The sequence below is a fragment of the Toxotes jaculatrix genome, chromosome 13, assembly GCF_017976425.1.
Source record: "Toxotes jaculatrix isolate fToxJac2 chromosome 13, fToxJac2.pri, whole genome shotgun sequence".
NCBI lineage: Eukaryota > Metazoa > Chordata > Actinopteri > Toxotidae > Toxotes > Toxotes jaculatrix.
Window position 1 is genome coordinate 6822541 of NC_054406.1, and position 16260 is coordinate 6838800.

At 42.8% G+C, this 16260-nt stretch overlaps 1 protein-coding gene across 7 annotated transcripts in view; it reads right to left on the reverse strand.

Annotated features, from left to right (window-relative positions):
* rbms3 (RNA binding motif, single stranded interacting protein) overlaps window positions 1-16260 on the reverse strand; it is a 253831-nt gene that overhangs the window by 134119 nt on the left and 103452 nt on the right. For 5 of the 7 annotated variants that reach the window (XM_041052649.1, XM_041052648.1, XM_041052647.1 and 2 more), the window contains one exon: window positions 10166-10323. In XM_041052649.1, coding sequence (XP_040908583.1) covers window positions 10166-10323 — 158 coding nt within the window. The remainder of the gene's footprint in view (window positions 1-10165; window positions 10324-16260) is intronic. The other 2 variants (XM_041052654.1, XM_041052652.1) reach the window with 1 other exon arrangement.

The following is a 16260-nucleotide window of genomic DNA, read 5'->3' on the forward strand; positions in this document are numbered from 1 at the left end:
AGACGGAAAAGCAACATGACTTCTTTATACTTTTATATCAAAGATTAAAAAGGAGAAACATCATGTAACAAAGAGCCAAATATAAAGAGGATGACAGATAAAAACGGAAAATCTCAGACAAACAGCACATAGACTCACACACGAGTCATTAAAAAAAGTGTACGCCATGTACATTTTGTATGTGCCTGTATGTAATATATAAATATATACTCATATACGTGAGTGTGTGCATGCGTGCCCTGTCACTGAGAATCAGTAGCACTCATCTTGTAGTATAAAAGGCAGTAGTGTGTGGCAGCTGCCCTTGACTGTTGTCCCCTGTCTTATAGCAGCAAACATGTCCCACAGCTTACACATCTCTGTGGCTCAGACAGAGGTTAGGCCACCTGTACACCAGGCGTCTTTCTGGACAGAAATATTAAACAGATGCCTTTGTGAAATGTTGCTGCTGCTACAGTTGCTATGCGACTAATGAAAATTTGTTTGGATCTAGCTAACCTTAAGCCTGAGATATAGCTATATATACTTTTTTATTCTAATGTTTTGCACTGTGAGTACTTAGGACACGCTGAACTGATTGCAGTGTCAGGGACATACATCAGTGAAACTGATGTGAGATCTCCAGCTGAAAGTACTGAATGTATTTTACTCAAACTGTTTACGAACAACTTTCAAAATTTCAAATCTCAGTCTTTTTGTGGCATCTGTGAAATTGTAGAATTTGAAATTATTTGCTTCTGAGAAACTAAAACTGAACAAAGCCTTTCATGATCAGTCGCCAGCCAACTGACGCACAGTTTGTACTGTAAAAATCTAAAAAAGGAACTTGGCACTTAAAGAGAGATTCCCAGAGGAGAGAGCATTATGACAGAAGGAAGTGGGAAGGACAAATTGAAGAAAGAGAACCCAAGCTTCATAAATAAGAAACATTTTTAGAGACAGGTAAAATAAGTAGGCTGGTGGCTAAAATAAGAACGCTGGTGAAAGAAAAGATACAGAAAGGACAGAGAAAGACAGAGACTTAAAAAGAAATATGAATACAGAGAAATACAGTGAGATAAATAAACAGAGGAGGGCGAAACTGTTCTGATGGACACCTGGCAGGGAGTGGAGCACCTGTTCAGTCCACCACCACTGAGTTCATATCAGAGACGTCTTGTCGTGACCTCTGAGCCTCTGAATCAGCCTTTATCTACATCCCATTTCAGTCAAGTGAATCCAAAGTCAACTTGAACCTTTTTTTGTCCTTTGTCCCAAAAAACATGTTTGTTAGATCAAAGCTCCAGGTTGCCTGGCTTGGTTAACCAAGGGAATATAAGTATTATTTATTATTATTTACTTTTACAGAGATGTTATTCGGGTACATGATTGTTACATGATAATGGTTTCTAAATTCTAAAAGTGTCCCACTGTAAATATCAAAATATTGTGTTGGCAAGGGTGAGCGGCAATAAATCTAAAGCCTTCAACTAACTGGATAATTCCATTTTTGGCTTTAGCGCTCTTTTTCTTGGCAGAGGTTCATCATGTTTTTTAGGTGCTGGAATACCCCTGTGTTTTGCTGGCAGGTTTGTGGTAAACTGGCAAATGTTTACTTTCAAACTTTTAATGTCTCTAAACATGGGAAACATCTTGGAACAGACAGGTAATTCAGACTTAAGCACTTGTTTTTTCTGTTCGTTTTTTTTTTTTTCTAGTACATTTGGGTGTCATAATATTGCAATATATAATCAGGTAGACAAAAAACAACACAATCAATGTGCAGCTTGAAGTTCATTCATTTCCGATAGAACTGAGTGACCGTAGTACCTTGGCTGGTGTGTCATCACACCAGTCTGTTGATGTTGGCCATGCTCACACACTCTGTGGTCATTAGCTGTCATCAACCATTCTAATTTCAATTTTTCCTCATTTCCCTACTGATGTGATTTCTTCTCATGAACATTCATTTTACCTGGCAAGTGTGAAATGGATGACAAGTTGATTAGAACCATTCAAACTTTCCCACCTGCCTACATAATAGGAATAGATTATAGCTGCAAGCAGCAAGACGGCCACTGGGCTCCAGTCAGGCAATTTATGAGGGAAAAGAAGGTGATTTAAAAGTTTCAGCATGTGTTCAGAATTCATTGTTAGAGAGTTAAATTTAAAACAATTCATCCTCGCATTATGGGATTTTCAATAAAAGAAAGTTTTAAAATTCAGGTCGCCATTGAGCCTCCATCATGGAAATTGTTCCCACAATTTAGTCTGTGTCACTTTGGATGGGACTGCATCAATCTCCTAAGTCTGGTTCATGTGTATTCCTTTGAATGAATTCCATTTACATCTTTCTGTGTAACGAATAATCAATTACTCATTCTTTTTTTATTATTAAAGTAATACAAAACTCAATTTTTTGCCAAAATTATACTTTAATTTCAAGAAAATTTTATTGATTTACCGCACTTCCACTACCTGAACTTTTTAGTGTAAAAGTATTTTAAATCAGTAGGCTAGTATAGATTGATTTCCATGTGAAAAAAAAATACAGTACAATCATTTTGGTGAAATTGGAAATTCTGTTTTTGTTTAGCCAAAAAGAAAAGTAAAGAGAAATAAACCCACAAGAAAGAACTTAACCAGCAAAAAACAAAAAAAGAAATTCTGCAGTATAACTATCCAGTATTACAAAGACAGTGTTAGCACATACAGTGTACGCAACCACAGACTCAAGCACTGTCTTCCCAATAGTGAGTCATCAACCAGTGTGAACTCAGGTCAAAATAACATGAGTGCATGGAAATGCCTGAAACTCTGGTATAAAGCCAGCTGTAAACAGCGCTCCAAACAAAAGTGAACTTGGTGTGTTCTCAAAGACTGCTGAACAGTTTTCAAGCTGCTCTGTGACGAAATGCCAACATATCTACTGGAATTAAGGTATGTTCAGCTGCTGGCTGAACATTCATACAGTTTTTAGGGTGGTATTGGGGTGGTTGAACTCTTGGTAAGAAGGAGAATAAATGCATATCCCAACATTTCTCTATCCCAATGGTCAGCTCCAGAGGAGTTGTGGGTGTGGGTGCTGGAGAAGATATAGAATTCTGCGCTCCATTTGATCAACCCTGATGCCCATCTGGGCTCTAACCTGCAGAGTTGCTACAGGATGTACAAGTAGAGAAAACTGAGCGGACAAAATGGTTGAAAGATGGGCGCAGAAAAGATGTTCACCACAAAAACACGACACCCAAAAAGTTCTTCATACTGAGTCTGGGAAAGCAAACTACAGACTGGTTAACTGAGAGTGTGCATCCAGAAAAGACAAGCGTAATAGTAAGTGACAGCAGGAAGCATTAGCCTGTTGTTCTGAGTGTAGCTCAGTCTCTTGCTTTCTCACGCACACACACCGTTCTTCGTCAGAGCCAGTCTTGCAGAATAGCCCCTGTTTGTTTGGAAGTGTCCAACCTGTCAAGCCCACATGCCATGCTCTGCTGTCTGACACGCACAAATGAACACATCTCATCTGTGCTGGCGCTGCTTTTGCTTTCTAGATACTCCTTCAAATGAAAGGGAAAGTCAGTAGAGGGAAATGGAGAGAGAAGAGAGGAAGGAGGGAGGGATAGAGAAGTAAAGCCGGAGAGTCCAGAGATCTCAGGTTTTGTCCCTCACGTCAATCACTCTTTTTGTACCAGAGAATCTGCTTCTGCTTCGGTTGGAGTTTAAAAACTGTTCGCCGCTGTACAGCTGGAGTCAGGTAAAATGCAAAGCACAGTGGGGGGTAAAGGGACACAGAGGACTATTGCACAGACCAGCATGTTACGGCAAAGCCTGGATTGGTTGCTGTGGTTATTTATATGCTATTAGTTCCTGGAGGCAAGCTGAGGTGAAATGCATCAAGGTACCCAGAAAACTTCTGTGAATTTAAACCCTAAATTTATAATAAATAATAGTCGCTAACAATAGTCGATAAAATCATTGTTAGAGCATTAACTGTTAACAGAGTCAACTTCAGTGCAAAAGTGGAAGAGAGGCTCTTTCCAGCCTCTAAATAGGCAAACTGTCTACGTGTCATGTATACAGTAATGGGAGGATAAATAATTCAAAATACCAGCCTGAGGCCAAATCAGCTGCTCCGCTCGCTCTCGCTCTAAAATCGATGTTTGGGGAGGAAAAAGGCGTTGCATTTCAGTTCGTTTGGCCTGGCCAGCGAAATTACTATGTCAGTTCTGCTGGAGTGGAGAAGTGGAGAGATTAACATGATGAAGAGATGTGAGAGAGCAGATGAGAGAGAACAGAGAAAAGGAAGGGAGAGGAAACATGGAGACAGGAGAGAGAGTGTAACAGATGATAACTGAGAAAAAAAAGAGAGAAAAGTGGAGAGAGGAGAGTGAAAATGAAAGGGGTTAGTGAGAAAGAGAGGGAGGTGTTCACACATAGCAAAAGTGGGTATTGGAGGGTTCTGGTTCCATGAATAGCTAATGCTTCTACTCAGGAGTAGTTTAGTTTGGGCATTCCTGTGGGTGTCTCACTACTTTTCAGAGTTTAAGCACCACAATCTCTTTATGAGTGACGCACAACTTGACCCCGCTGCTAAAGTACGGTGTGTTAGGGGTGGGAGGGAGTAGAAGGGCTCTTCTGCAGAGACAGGTAGAGAGACAGATGAAGCACAAAAAGACACACAGGATCTAGTTGTTAAATAGCAGCCACCTGTGTATTAAACCTCGGCCAACACTGGATTTTTCGAGACCAACACCAATACAGCTAATGTAAAAATCTGATAACAATACTACAACTGATATTCCTGTTGAAAATAAACATGATTTAAAGAAACATTTCTGATATGGACTTCTACAATTTGGTTATTAAAGACCAACTTAACACCATGCTGGAGAGCAGTGATAGATTGTCCTCTCCTTGATTAAAAGTTTCTGGGTGTGTTCGGAGCTATGCTCTGTCGCACCTGTAACCACACTTTACTTACTGCAAGTGTAATATTTGTCAGTGGTTCTTGTGCAGCTGTATTGGTGGGAGGGATGATTTGGTACTTTGAGGCTGGACTGGAGTGCCTCACACTGCTTCTCCCCTCTGCTAGTTCTCTGAAGCAGAGCCATGGGACAGGCCAGCTCTGATAGTTAGACAGCTAATGTCAACAGTAGACCTCGGAGAGTCATTAGGGATAATGTGGCGCTGCTGAGTGCCTGGGCCTCGGCTCCATAAAAACAGGTGGTCCCAGGGTCACCCCTCACTTCTCCTCCCCTCAATTTCTCTACTTAGCATACCTCATGGCTCTCTCCCTCCTCTTTTCTCCTCTCCCCTCCTACTCCAGCTCCCCCTCCACCATTCCCTCAGCACACACAGGAAAGGTTATTTGGACAATTGGTGGTGATTAGCTCTTGATTTGGCTCTCCCTGTTTGTTTGATCAGGCTGTGGCATGGAGGCGAAAGCCAGTGCGAGTGAGGGCGCAGCTGTGTCTCGGCCACAGCTGAAATTGGGTGAGGAGAACCAGAAGGAGAAGGAGGGGAAGGGAGGAAACAGATGAGAAGGAGGTAGGGCTGAAGAGGAGGAGCGAGGAGTTGGGGGTTTAGGGACCTCTGGGGTCCTTTGCTTTCTTGGCAGGGAGAGTTATGGATTTGGGCTTCTGGCAGACAAAATGTGAACTGTTTGTCCCTGTTATTCCAGGTGTCGGCCCTCTTAAAGAAAAAAAATCCCTCTCTTTCTTCCTTTCAACCTTTTGTCCAACAACCTGCTTCCATACTCTCTATGCCTCTCCTGGGTGGCGGATTGCAAACAAGAAAAATGTGGGTGCTGCCTAATACCTGGCTGGTAAAACAGGTTAGAAAGTCTGGCTTTGTTGGCAAGACTGGATGTTCTGACTAGATCTATCTTTGGGTTGGATGGGGTTGGTGTTGGGCTTAGGATTGGCTCGGTGCCTCAACCTGGCTGGTTAGGCCAAGGAATTTTTCTCACAGTAACGGCTGTTCTATCCATCCCTCCATCCATCCACTCATGCAGCCAGCCAGGCAAGGAGGAAGGCCTCTCACTATCTGGGTGTTGAGCCAACAAATCCCCACTCCACTCCTTTGGCCTCTTCTCTACACCCATATATCAGGCTGACGGCTGCGGAGAACCCGACATCCAGCCAGCTGAACAAAACAGAGATTAAGCACCCACCCGAATCCATTTAATTACTCGTTCAACAGCTCTCGGCATGTAACTCCAACTGCTGTGAGAACTTTGGTGTTCTTTAGTCTCTACTTTTACTCCCATCAACCACGGGGAGTTTGAAGGAGGGGGTTAGTCACAAAGAAATCTTGGCCATGGTAACTAAAATAATCGCATACTCAGTTGTTGTTAACTGCATGTTTGTGCCTTTACAATTTAAGGCTTGGTTACCAGGGTGGATGGCTAGGGATGCAAGCCAGCTGAACCAGTCTGTATTAATGACAACACTAAGTGCTAGTTAGCTATGTTAGGGTGTTAGAGGTGTTAGGAGAGGAGGTGCTCTTGAGTCTTCGAGAGATTCTTGAATATAGAGAGGGATGCCCCTGCTCTGACAACATTTGGTTGCTCATTCCACCCTCAGGAAGCCACAAACAAGAGCATTTTGGACTGTATTGCCTTGTGTGCAGGAATGGCAATGCAAGACGATGTTCCTTGGAGGAACACACTGGCTGAGAAGGAGGATAAGCCTGCACGACTGAGTTCAAGTAGATGGGTTCAGACCCGAAGTCACTCTGTAGGCAAGCATTAGTGACTTGAATTTGATTTGGGCGGCAATGGGTAGTCAATGAGCAGAGAGTGACGTGCCCTTTTAGGCTGATTGAAAACCAGACGTGCTGCTGCATTCTGGACCATCCATAAGGGTTTCACTGTGCATGAAGGGAGGCCCCCTAGAAGGGGGCACTAGTGTAGGACATGGCTGTTTACTTATATCAGATATGCAATATAAATTTGCAATAGTGCTACATTTTTACAGTATTGTCTACAATGGTAGGGATGCATCCTCTAAATTAGTAATCACTTAATTACACATTGAGGAAATAATTTAAAATTATTACTGACCAACACGAGCAGTTAGCAAACATATTTAATGTATTAGTTTGAATAGAAGATAGAAATTGAAATTTCTGTATCTCTGTATTTTAAGTGAGAACTATGAATTTTGAGAGGTTGAGAAGCCTTGTTGGGGCTGTGACGAGTTCACAAGGAAGGGGTTACAGCCACAGTAAAAGGCATTTATTTTTTTGGCATCTCTCAGGGAATGTGCAACAGCCTCCAATCAGCAGCTACAATATGGCCCGTTGTCAAGAATGCAACAGTTTGGCTGCAGCGTGTTTGCTTTTGAGATACTGGCGAACCAGGGCAGCAAGAGCTGCCTTTCAGTGTGTGTGACACAACAAACCCAGGTCCGGCAATCAGTTTTTACTTATCTCACTGCCAGTACTCACAAGGATCTCGGTACATGCACACACACGCTTACACAATAAGCCTTGAGAGATCACACAGGCCTATGATACTGATGAGGAAAAACTGCTAGGCCAGCGAATGTGACTGAAACTCCCCAAGTTCTCATTTTTCTAACACTACAGTGCCACATTTAGTGAGTGTTTATGTTTAACATGGAGTCTCCCTGGGAGAGCTGATGGGCTGAGGACCAGGAGAGGAGGCGCTGGGTGCTGTAGGGGGACTGGGCATCTGGGAAAAAAACCTGAGGGGGACCCAGGGTGCTGCAGACTGCAGAACAGTCGCATGACCTTTTCTAGAATGCTGCCACCCGCCAGCCACTGAAACACGGTCTGGCTAATTAAAGTTTCAGTGGCATTGGATTTTCACTGGCACAGCACACCTCGGGCAACCTTGGGGGCTCTTAGGCAGGCGATACACACCGGGGGAAGGATGGGAGGATATAAGAAAAAAGAGAAAGAGGTGCTGTGGAAACAGCTGAACAAGGGGACAGCCACTAGAGGACAGCAAGACATATTCAAGCAATAACAGACAAAGTCAGTGGTTTTCCATAACACACGGGAGAAAAGCTATACATATTAGAATGCAAATCTACAGTCACAAGCATGCACACTCCCTGACTATTTTACATAATCCCCGACATGGTTTGCCCTTCCAAATAGTTATGCTCAAAATAGTCAAGATCATATAGAATTAGAAATGAAATTGAAACTGTCCAACTCTGTATAGTGGAGTGAATGCTGGAGCTAAGCGAGAGATATGCGATGTCAAAGTTCTGAGTGCTGTTCCAAATCTTATCGGCCTGGCTCTCAGGCTAATGGAATTTCGATGGGTCAGTATCAAGAATAAATGCATGACTTATGACATGGCTACCGGGAGCATTACCAAATATACTGGACAGCTTGTTCCCGTCTCCAAAGGATCATTGAATAATTGGCCGCATTTGACCAGGACATTTCTGGAAATATGGCCAAGAAAAGGTTATGCAACCAGACAGACTCGCTCATGGCCTGTATTTCACAATCTGCTGGCCTTGTCTCCATTAATGATCTTGACCCCCTTTTCACCATTTTAGAAGTGAAAGGGCCTAATGGAGCCGAACAAAGCTGCTAGTGTGTGTGTGTGTGATTGTGTGTGAGAGACAGAGACACAGAGAGAAAGAAAGCCCCTGTGACTGTGTGTTACAGCCTGATGAGGTCTTGGTCTGTGATTCCTGGGGGAGGTGGTCCAATCTAAGCTTTATTAGGCCTTATTGAGCTGTGGGCAGGCAGGTGTGTGTGTTTTCTCTATCAAGAGTATTTGGCAGATTTTCATGAGCATCTTTGTATGTGTCGCTAAAATACACTCAGTTGGTAGTAGTTTAATGGGGTGTGCAAGGTATTGGACACTTTGTCATGCCTGTGAGAGGTGAGCTTTTTTAGTTTGATCAGTTTGGCATTTAAGAACTTTAATATGTCATTTGTGCATAAACTGTATCGCAATGCCTCTCTACCACAATGACAAATGCAGGGTCTGGGCATGTGTTTCACAACAAAAATAAAATATTGGGCACAATATACTGCACAGAAGTCAAGCTTGTCTCTGTATGACAAGTTTGAGTTTATTGAGCAGTCTTGTTGTTTACCTTGGCTATTTTACAGTAGTTAACAAATACGAACAGATGTATGAGGACTCTTGAATACATACTTGTGCTCTATGACCTTTTCTTCTAATACAAGAAAGGTTGAGTAGTTATTTGGGCTAGTTAGGAATGAGACTGATTATCTAACTACAGACAGAGAGTAAAAATCAGCCAGTTCTAGGCTGGCGAGCTGACTACGACTGGTGGCCAGGTGGATCACATTAGACTGACATTTGACTTGGCTGTCAGCTCCATGCTTCGATGCCCCTGAGCTACAGCTACTGTAAATTCTTCACTGTTTCCAGACCCAAATTGGTTTTCCATCTTGTCTAAGTACAACATCATCTACACAAAATGTCTTGTGTCTCCAGTCTGCCAGCTATTTATTCAGTTAGTTACTGAAATATGATCTTGTCAGGGGAATCTTCCCATTTGACTTATTTCTATTTGAGAACAGGCACATAAAAGTTTTCCCTCTACATTAAACATCTTTATCATTTTCAACTTGAGATACTGTTTCCATTAAATGCTGTTTCCATTAGTGGTACTAATTTAAGATGACAGCTTAAATTAGTACCACTACTGTATATATTCTGAATGGATTTGACTTTTCTCCCATAATGATTATATACAATTTCAACTTTCCGTTCGAGGGGGAAAAAATGACGACCTGACAAATGATCATTTGTTTCTAATAACATTTACATTAGGATGGAATATATGGAAAGATTAATATGGAAACTTCAGGTTTCCAAATTAAATAAATTAGCGTGGGAGACATTTATGTAGGCTGCACTAACATTTGAGGTAGGAGCTGGAGTAATATACCCCGTTTGGCCACAATATTAAAACCACTGACAGGTGGTGAATAACGTTGATTATCTCATTACAATGGCACCTGTGAAGGGGTGGGATACATTAGGCAGTTCTTAACGTTGATGTGGAAGCAGGAAAAAAGGGCAAGTGCACATGTCAGGCCGAGTCCACCACACCAGAATGCAACTAAAAAATCCAATGTTTAAGATAAGATTTATAAAGTGGCACTGACAAAAGGAGCAGTGCAACCTCTGTATTTAACCATAATGGTTCCCAGTACTTACGGTTGGCAGAGTTTGATGAGGTCCTGGTCAGTGGTCCCAGGTGGCAGGCCTCGGATATACAGGTTGGTCTTACTCAGCTGCTCCGCCCCTCCCTGGCTGCAGCTGTTGGTGCTAGGGCTGGGAGGAGCCATTGGATGAGGGGGTGGAGCATAGGGCTGCTGGGAAAACAACAGAGAGAAGAGGAAAGATTCAACAAGACTGAAATCAGGTTTAATTTTTAAGACAGGGCATAAGTGAAAGAGTTAAGAACAAAGAGGTGAAAGTGTGAAAACAAAGCTAACATTTCTGAAACAGCGGAAGAAAATGTGAGGAGGGAAGGGAGAAAATATATATTTTCAAGAAACAGCAATCAATTCCAGTCCAATGCCATTTTAATTATGAAAGTAGACATTTTAGGGTGGCTGGGACAGACAGGCAATGAGATCAGGGTCACTGTGAGATGAAAAACCAGCAGCAAATATTAATGAGTAAAATTAGAACAAACATCTAACCTCAGTCTCAAATAATAAGAATTCACTGTGGAGAAAACATTTCCATGTAGAGGAAAAAAAGGTCTGCACAATGACAAAAATGTAAAAAAAAAAAAAAAAAACCTATTTAGATGAGTTTCTTGGAAGACACTTTCTGTATCTTTATATTCACTTATACTTCACTTTTTGTCACCGGGTGATTCATTAAGTTGCATCTCGTTCTTTGTCAGTGTGCTCATCTTTTATCTAAACACGGGAGAGGAGTCAAAAGTTCAAACTTCTCTACGTTTTTTTTTTATCTTAAGTAAACATTTCACTTGGGAGAGTCTCTGAAATTAGGGTTCATAAGGCATCCAGCAGCTTATAAACAGTTTTAAATGATGGCAACTTCCTGCTTTCTATTCATACCCTCAAAACCAATTTCATTACACTGTAAAACAATTTACACCTCCAAGGGTGTGATATCTTGAGGCTGTAATCCTTTCCAGCCTATTTCATAAACATCTCAATATGACTGTCTTTTTTTCAGTATAATCTCTATCATCCAAAATGTATTCAGAATGGATTAGATATGTGATTCCCTCCTTTTTTTTCTCTCTCTCTTTCCTCTCCCCTTCTTTCCACATGTGTCTGTTGTGCAGTTAGTGTAGATTTATGGTATAGGAGTCAGGGCCCCCTGCTCACAGCCCATTTATATCTCTATTGCAGGGGCACTGCACATAGTAACAGAGAGAGAGAGAGAGACCCAGGGCCCTGTGGGCATGAGCGTAAAGAGAGAGAGAGAAAGGGAGAGAAACACAAGGAGAGAGTGAGTGAAGAGAGAAGGAGAAAGAGAGAGAAAGACATGATACACACTGCAATAAAGTAAGTGAGAGATGAAACAGAAAAAGAAAAAATGGTCCAGGAGAGAGGGGGACATGACTAAATACCACCACCACCTCTTCCAGTTAACCATGTTAACCCTTATCCTCCCCAGAGAGAACCTCAACACCTCATACCATGCAGTAAAAAACACACACACTCACAAACACACCATTAGCCCTCCAATCTGCCCTACACGTTAGCAGCGGCTGCCAGAGCATGGCTGATTTGATGCGCTATTTTAAGTGTGTGCACCATGCCAGCGTGTCGCCTCCCACTCCGCAGACAAAGAGCCGGGGTCCCTGGAGCGTGAAGAGGGAGCCACGTCCATCAATGGACGGCTAATTACCACGCTGAGCTAAGTGGAACTGATGGGCAGCCACTCGCTGTGCTGGACGCACACACTATGTCTGTGGGTGTACACACACACGCGCCCCGTGATAACACAGAAACACCTTTATCACACCGAAGCCAAAACAGCAAAGTACAGTGAACCACTGCTAGAACTGTTTAAAGTCCTTTGGGGCAAGTCCAACTCAAGTCTCAAGTAATTAGAGACAAGTCTCAGATCCTGTAGGGCAAGTCCATGTCAGGTCACAAGTCTTCATAAGAAAATTCAAAGTGAGGATGAAAGTTTCTCAGGTCTCTGAATAGTGACCATTAAAAGAGCTCATGAACACTCTGCTTTCTAAGCTGTTAATGGTGTTGTTTACATAGCTGAGACACTGAAATCCTTTCATTGCATAGGCCGAATAACTCTGGAAGACCTATTGATGTTATTTATTTTATTGCTCTTTGTTTTACCAGGTGAAAATGAATGAGTATTTTGAATGTGTTAGTCTTGAAATCTAGTCTTCACTCCCCTTCTAGTCTTCAGTCCCCCAGAAGTAAATCTCAGGTTGTCATTTTTGTGACTTAAGTCTGACTCAAACTATAACTCTGACTGCCAAGCACAGACAAATGGACAACACACACACACACACATTCCTCCAGCGGATGGATGCCTCATAAGGCTTTGGTAGCCTTGGTTGCACAGGCTAGAATGAAAAAAAGGAGAACTAGTCTCCAGTCATTCACATTTCCATGCTGTGGCAGTGGAATAGAAGAATCTTAATCTCTTGAGTGCTCCGTGGGAGTTATTTTCTCCCACTCAAAGTCACAGGAACGTGCACAGCTGCAGTTCAAGCCTCGACTTTGAGGCTTTCACCTTCCACCCCCCCCACCTCCGCCTCTTCGTTTTATTTTTCCCCAGTCCACTGTAGCCTAAATTATAGACATAGTACTTAATATACTATGTGACACGTACAAATTTGCCAGCACAAACAGGAGACACTACACAGAGTTGCTGTCAGCGCTGAAGGTTAATTGAAAGCCTCTCTCTCTTTCACAGGCTTTCTTTCTTTGTTTTAGCCCTTCAGTAATATACACAGCCCTCCTCCTCATCCTCCTCCTCCTCCCTCGGCTCCAGGCTTGGCTTGCATCCTGGGCTTTGGAATTCATGTGTCCCGCCCTATCGATTTGCTTTCATTTTTTAAGGTCAGAAGCTGAAATCTTACACAATGAGGCATGGAGGGTCAAAACCAGCCCATTACTTACAGTGTTGGGCGAGAAGGCAGAGAGCGAGGTTATCCAGGGGGAAAGAAAAAGGCCGGAAGAGTCCCTCGGGACGAAGGACAGAAAGGGTCCTGAAGGTCTCAGAGGAATGGAGGCTGTTGGATTTTGGGATGGGGTGAGTGGGTTTATTCTCGCATTCTTGAGGATTTAAGGATTTAATGGTGTTTTTTTTTTTTTTGTTTGTTTAGATTTTATTCTTGGCAAAATGCATGAAGGGAGTACTCTTGGACTGAGTGCAAAAGTTTAGATATGTAGGATAAGCAAAAAAAAAAAAAAAAAAGAACTGCAATATAAACTGGCTCTTCAAATCTGATCAGCACTTTTTTAAGTTATGCTGCCATTTTTGTACGAAAACAGCTCCTTTAATGAATTTCGGCCAGTGTTGTACATGTACGGGCTCAGAGAGAAAGTAAGCACACAACTGGCTGTTGCTTCAACACACAAGCACACATACACACACAGTACCACCAAAAAGTTTCCCCCTTTTTCTTTTAAATCGAGTGTTCTCTTGGCTTCCTCTGGTCTCCCCACTGGAGGTTAACAACCGAGCTTGTTTCTCTTTCCGGACGGTTTTGTGACTCTGTTTACCCTCAGCTTGTCAGCCTGTAAGATCCGGCTTCTCAAATATATAATAAATACAGGCCTCATGTGTCAGAATGATGAGGATTGAATACAACACTTGACAAAGCGCATTTTCAGAAAGAGAGGGGAGGGAAAAGGAGATGGAGGGAAAGAGAGAGAAACAGAGAGAAAAAAAGCAAGATAAAAAGAGTTAAAGGGAGAGACAGAACAGAGTGAGGGAGAATAGCTGGTTATGACACTTCAAAAACCTCCAGGTGGCAAATGAGAAAAACCTCCATTCTCCCTCCTCCCTACCCAGCTGTGACATGCTGCTACAGAGGCTTACTGGGGATTTCAATTTGCTGCACTGTATTTTAGACGGGCAGAATGGTTTACACAGGCCCAATTTACCGATCCAGTCGTGCAGGGGGGTTCACAGCCTCAGTGACACGCCACAGAATGTTTATGAGTGTATTAAGTGAGGATGATAAATCTAGCGTACGTTACATAGGCTGAGGACACGCAGCGCTGTGCTGTATATTCACACACCCACACAAGGACAACACACCCTCTCTGTCACTGAGAGTAATATGTACACATCTGAACCAGCTGTGTGTGTGTGTGTGCTGTTGTATCCTCATGTACTGTATATACAGCATCTTAACATTGTATTAAATCTTTGGCATTATGTGAATGTTTATGTGCCATGTGTCAGCTTTGTGATGACAATGCAGTTTTCAGATAATCCAAATGGATTTTATATTGTTTAACTTTAGAAATGGGACAATTTTCTTACACTTAACCCTTCAGTTTATCTAAAAAGAAAAAAATTAATTCATCATTTACATGGCACATTTAAATTCCAAGTTTAATGTATGGCATCTGTGCAGGTAGGACCTGGTAAGTTGGGTTTCCATATTTTTCCAGTAAAATGTTTCCTTGCTTGTATAAAAATTGTGGACACATACCATGTGAGTACACACTGTTTGCCAAACAGAGAGGAGCTATAGCAGTTAATTGGAATGAAAGCAGTGTTGTGGCTTCCCTGCCTCTCTCCCTTCCTCCCTGCACTCTGCAGGGCAGGACTGTGACTGGAGGAGAGGCGGCTGTGCACCAGCGTGGTAATTGGCCCTGATTTATAGGAGGCCAGAGCAGCCAGCAAGAGCTAGCTCAACACTGGCACGAGGCCAGACAAGGCCACGCTGTCAATATCAGTACACCAACCCAACCCAGCCCAAACCCCCCACGGCCAGTATGTCACTACTCTGGATCAGCTGTCACCATGCACAAGGGTGCACATGTGAGTGAGTGCATGTTCATGTGTGCATGTGTATTTCCTGTTCTCTGTGTTCCTGCATTTGTGTGTTTGTGTTCAAGTCAGACACACACACACACACACACACACACACACACACATCCACCAGAAAACCTGCCACAAAAAATGACAAGCAGTCTTCTTAAATTGAAGAAAAAAGCCTCTCAGTTTATCCTCCATTAATTCACGCTGGCAAAGTCTCTGCAAAGACTCTTAAAGACAAGCATAGTCCCAGAGGCATCCCTTCCAAACTGTTAGAACTAACAGCTAGCTCAGCGGTCGGCTGCATTCACAGCAGCCTTTAAGCACGAGAGGAACACAAATCCCCCATCCATCCTGAATAGCTGCCTCCAAACCTTTAGCCCTTAAACATGTGTTTTGAGAACCGCGGCCGCATCTCAATGCCGAAAGAAGAGGGAGGGACACTGAAAGACAGAAGGAAGAACGCGATTGCCTGTCCTCCTTTTACCTCTCATTTTCATGCCTCGCTGTTTTTCTCTTTGTCAATGCCTGTCGAGGTAAACCCATAGCCAGAGGAGTGAATAGCAAATCATCCCCAACTCACCTGGGAATGCAACACTGCTGATTCTACAGCCAAATGTATCCTAATAGCGAAGACTGAGAGTGCTCTGTATGCAGGGGCATGGAGAGAATGCAGGAGTAAAGAAGGGGGATGAGAGAGAGAAGAAGGGAAAAGAGATGCAGTTACAGGTATGAAGGAGTTGAAGCCAAGACCTAGGAGAACAGGCAAGCCAAAAAGAAATGAGGAAAAAGAAAAAAAGAAGGAAATATAAGAAGAAAAAAAGGGCGAATGGGAAAAAGACAGATTAAAGTACAGGAGTCATTTTGACTATCTAATTCTCTCTGGGCTTCCAATGGCCTACGGGCCTTCTCTCTCTGTAAAAACAAAAAGCCCTGGGATCTGGGATGCTGGTAAGCCAACGCTGCTGTGGACAATGACACAGGGGGCTAATTTTAAATATGCTGATTGGTCCATCTACAATTTCTCTCAAAGCAGAAGATGGAGCTCTTTCTCTCTTCATGTTTTTCTCTGTCTTGCTTTCTTTAGTACTCACTGTCTTATTCTCTTCTTATTTCTTCCAATTGTTTCATTCTTTCTGTTTCTCCCCCTCTCTTGCAGTGGCTCTCTCTCTCTTTCTCTTTGGGTCAGATAAGAGTGGGATGTTGTGTTCCATGTCAGGACCTATGTGTCTGGATACAAAGCCCCAGAGTTAAAATACAGGCCATATCTTTCCCACGGAGACAAGATAGGA